We start from the raw sequence: 4,674 nt of genomic DNA on the forward strand, positions 1-4,674 counted from the left end.
TTCATCATCAAAGTTGAAAATGAGGTACAAATATTTTCAACCCCAAATCTAAAATTGCCCTTATGCTTGTACTTAACTATTTCAAAAAAGGTGGTAACGCTAACCATGGTAAACAAAATTATATATTTACTGGCATTTGGAGTTGTCGACAAGTTTTTAACAGTTCTTTTAACCATAATTTTTGTAGCTCTAAATATTTCAAAACTTCCTTTACCCATGGTGAAAACAGTAAATAAATAATCACATAGGTAATTTTTATTTTTAGCCATTTATTAAACACAACTCTAAATATTATTAAAAAAAGCACTTTTATTTAATGGTGGCAGCAGCGTCATCAGGGCAAAAGAAGGTTTCTGGTAACAAGCCTCTAGCAGTACCAAATGGATCATCGTAAATATGATGAGCTCCTTCTTCGCCTCCTGAATCAACATCAAAGCCAGGCGGAGTTACCAATTGTGGTTCAACTTCCGGAACTTCTATTAAAGATTCAACCGATTCATCTACAGGTACAGGAACAGGTTCTGGTGGTAATAATTCTGGTTTATATTCTGTAATTGATTTCACACGCCATACTGGAATTAAACCTTTTGGCAATGGCACCATACCATCCTCTTCTTCGCCATAACATTCCTCTTCATAACGTAGTTCTTCTTCTTCACTACCGCCCAAATAATCAAAAGCTGGATCTTTTATATTAATATAATAGCCATGTTGCATTATTTTTAAATCAAATGTAAAACAACCAAATCCTTTTTGTAAATTCAAATTAAAAGGTCCATGATATACATGCCTGGGATGCATAACTTTAGCTGGACCGATCATTCGACCTGCCTTCCAAGTGCCAATAAATTTTGTACCATCTTTGGCCCATGTATATGTACCTAAGCCATCACGTTTGCCTTTATACCAAGCACCTTCATACGTATCACCATTAATATAATAATAAGCTCCAAATCCATGTTTTAAATCTTTTTTCCAATCGCCAAAATAACGAGTACCATCTGGATATATAAATTCACCTAAGCCACTTTTTTTTCCTTTACGCCATTCGCCGTTATATCTTGCTCCATTTCGGAATACATATAGACCTTGACCTTGGCGCATTCCATGGAAGTAATTACCTTCGTAAATGTCTTTGTTTGGAAGTAAAGCACTACCCCAACCATGTCGATCTAAATTTTCATCACGACCTCCTTCATATTCCTAGTTTACAATATAAGATTAATATATTAAATTTTTACATAATTTTGAAAATTTACTCCATAAGGATAGCCTCCTTCTTCACCATCTTCTCCTTCAAATCCTAGCATTGCAAATTATTTGAAGGCAAAAAAAATGTTATATATTAAAAAAATTGTTCAATAATTCTGTTATGACTGGTCTCTATGGTTATGGTATGTATCGTAATCATATTTATATAGTCCAATCACTTGAGACATAATATTGTGTGCACATGCATTACTCTTTTATGAAATATTCAATAAATCACACATTTAATTTAAAATATGACCATTCTTCAATTGTTTACATGAAAATTGGTATTCGTACCGTGCGCGAGTTGTTTTCTTGGTAACGATACACTACTTTATTTATATGTATAATTGTATAGATGGGTATATAACTCACTGGTTTGTATATACGGTTTACATTGAAAATTTAATAATATTTTCTATCAAATTTAAATAAGTGATTGGGTTAATTTACATTCTACAAATAGATATTATTTTTGCAATTTCATTTCTTATTTTCACAATTTCTAATGCAAAAAGATTAATTGATTGTTATTTTTCAATAATTTTAATTTTACATTTGTATTACAATTAATATATAAAAATTGAAAATTAGCAATAAAGCCACCTTAACGCCAAAATTGACCGCTGGAAGCGCTGGCTTCTATTAGATTGTCCGTATCATGACGACGCACAAACGGATAGTGAATGTCAAATAAAAACAAGCCGTAGGTAGTGTCAGGTGCGATCCTTGAGATCCGCAACTTCCCAGCATTATAAATAAAAAAATTGAAGAAAAAAAAAATGAAAACTCGACCGAATGTTATGAAATTCTTTTCAGAGCATATTATCGCTAATACACTTCGATCGACACATCAACGAAGTCGATATCATTTTTTGAAATGTTAAGATATGTTGAAAATTTCTATTTCGAAAATCGGACTCATTACAATAACTTACCATACTGGGAAGTTAATTATTGAATAATAACAATTCATTAAATTTTTTCTATTAGATTATAGATTAAAATGACTCACCCTGTATACTTGTCACTTTTATCTTCATTGAAAATAAATAAGTGCATGTTCCTTATCATGAATTATGACAGAAAAAGCATTTTAAGCAATCCGAAATTAAATTATTTGACCCAGGTTCAGAAACCTTTCATATTGTACACCTGTATGAGATGTATTAATTTCATAAAGAATAATACCATTATAGGAATAATTTATAATTTATGAGCATGTAATATTTTAATGTTACATTCTTATACAAAATGTATAATACTTGTAATCATTATTTATATGAAAAGGAAATAAAAAACATATGATACTCTTTCAGGAGGATGAGTTGTAAAATGTATACGTACTAAGAAGCAACACTAGCTCGCTATCTTTTTTACCTCCTTACCAGCTTTAAGTGAAAAGAATAAAATTATCACTTTAGAAAGTATAAAATTAACTGTAATATATATATATATTTCTTGCTTTTCATATACATTAACGATAACTTATACGTGCATGCAATATACTTAATGCTGTATTTATCTGGTTTTCGTGTGCTGCCGAAGTTAAATATGATCAGTGTATAATCTCGCTACCCGAATTTATTCGCATACTTACGATATCATCCTTCATACTTTAGACTGGTGAAAACGAGCTTATGTTTTCGAACCATTGACCTCTTGAAACAAGTGTTAATATTTATTCAATTCTAGGGTCCTATGCGAGTAAAACTTTTTTCAGAAAAAGGAAAATAAATTTTCAAATTTCACACATGAAAATTTTCTCTTATACCTAAACAAATTTTTAAAAGAAACTAAAAAGTCATGGGACTGTAGACAAAAGTGTAACTTAAAACTTTGGAATAGCTGTTGTTTTTTTTAATACCATTAAATAAATAAACTTATTTTGATAGGATTTGGTTTCGAACGCAGGTTCTTTGGTTCACAGTCCAGCAGCGATACCACTAATTCACCATATAGGTTGAATCTAAATTGAATTTTTAGCGTTCAATATCAACCGTTACTGTCACGCGTTCCCGCCACGTGTCTTCAAGGATTTTTCTCCATCCCAAAGGTGCCCAACACACCTACAGAAATTTTTACTTCAAAAAGTATTCAAAATAATTTTAAACAAGTGAGTTAGTTGTTAAAATACCCTGTATAGAAAGTGCCAATGCTTGCATTATTTTTATCAAATTAGAAGAGTATATTAAATAATTTTCAACTATTGGCGTTCAAATTTTAAGCTTGTTGACCTTTGAGGGGCCATATTAAGTTTGGTTACTTTGTGAGGGTCAACTATTTTAACAATTATGTTTGAAAACCTTACTCAGTAGAGGCGCTGAATTTCGTATACTACTATTTTAAATTTGATCGTATAGGGTGCTTCTCTCTTTTACACTCTTTGTTCAAAAGTTTTCCATTAAGCAAGAACTGAAAATACTTTACATAATGTGGCAGTAAGGCTATAATCTGATTAGTTAGATTAGAAATAACTCCATTTACTCTGCGATTACGACATATGTATGAAAAGGGCATTAAACTTTTTATATATGTTCATATTTATTTTACATACGATAAAAGGAAATTTGGTTGGGTTGAATGTACACCTAGGTACTGTAACAGACTTATGTGTGAAAATCAAACAGTAGAGAGTGTCAAGTGAATTCAACTGAAATAATTTGTGTAAATCCAATAGATTTCTATTCATGATGTTTATATTTCAATAATTATTGTCACTCGACAAGCATTTTATTATTTCCGTCATTTTATTAGAAGCTGTCAACGATCATATTATTTTGCAAAGTTATTTACTATATTTTTATTGTAAGAATGATTACTGGTAAAATATTTCATGATTTTCAGAACATAGCTAACGTAACTTATGCACAGTGGAGTATTTATACATAATTTCCGAACAAAAGTCAGAATAAACATCTCTTTTGTTTTGCATTAAAAGTTGTTTTTTAGTATATTTAGATAACTACTCCATCACAAATAGGTAGCTTGAGTTACCTCAATCTCGCCCCGCCTCTTTTGTAAGCCGCAATTTACCTGCTTTTACGGATGCATGTTATTATTGTTGTCCCTCTCAATTTACCGTGCCATTCAATTTACGTTTACTGGGTTTGTTGGTGCAATTAATAATAAATTTATGATACTCAAAGCTTATTGTTTATGAGTCAGGTTTTTTCGCGCAAATTTTTTTCTAACAGGGAAAAGTTTAAGTATTCTTTAAAATGTATATGAAAAAAATCTTGCGCTTTTTCTTTTAAAACCATGAAAAGGATAAGGACTAACATAACTTAAAGCAAAAAAAAAAAAGCAAGCAGTTTTCCATTGAAAAATTTCCATTTTTCCGCAGAAAATTTGTAACTAATAATTCATAAATCACCGCACGTGGAAACAAAAGCAAGCATTGATAAGAAAAAAAGTGGCTCA

General features: G+C 30.7%; 1 protein-coding gene across 1 annotated transcript; it reads right to left on the bottom strand.

Annotated features, from left to right (window-relative positions):
- Nucleotides 1-285: 285 nt before the first annotated feature.
- LOC123293714 (radial spoke head 1 homolog) lies at nt 286-1,356 on the bottom strand. Its single transcript, XM_044874616.1, has 2 exons — nt 1,260-1,356; nt 286-1,203 (listed from the first exon to the last, which is right to left on the bottom strand). Exons 1-2 carry the CDS (start codon nt 1,308-1,310, stop codon nt 310-312), a joined length of 945 nt encoding a protein of 314 aa, XP_044730551.1. The 5' UTR covers nt 1,311-1,356; the 3' UTR covers nt 286-309.
- Nucleotides 1,357-4,674: the final 3,318 nt, after the last annotated feature.

Source organism: Chrysoperla carnea, chromosome 2, assembly GCF_905475395.1.
Source record: "Chrysoperla carnea chromosome 2, inChrCarn1.1, whole genome shotgun sequence".
Taxonomy (NCBI): Eukaryota; Metazoa; Arthropoda; class Insecta; order Neuroptera; family Chrysopidae; genus Chrysoperla; species Chrysoperla carnea.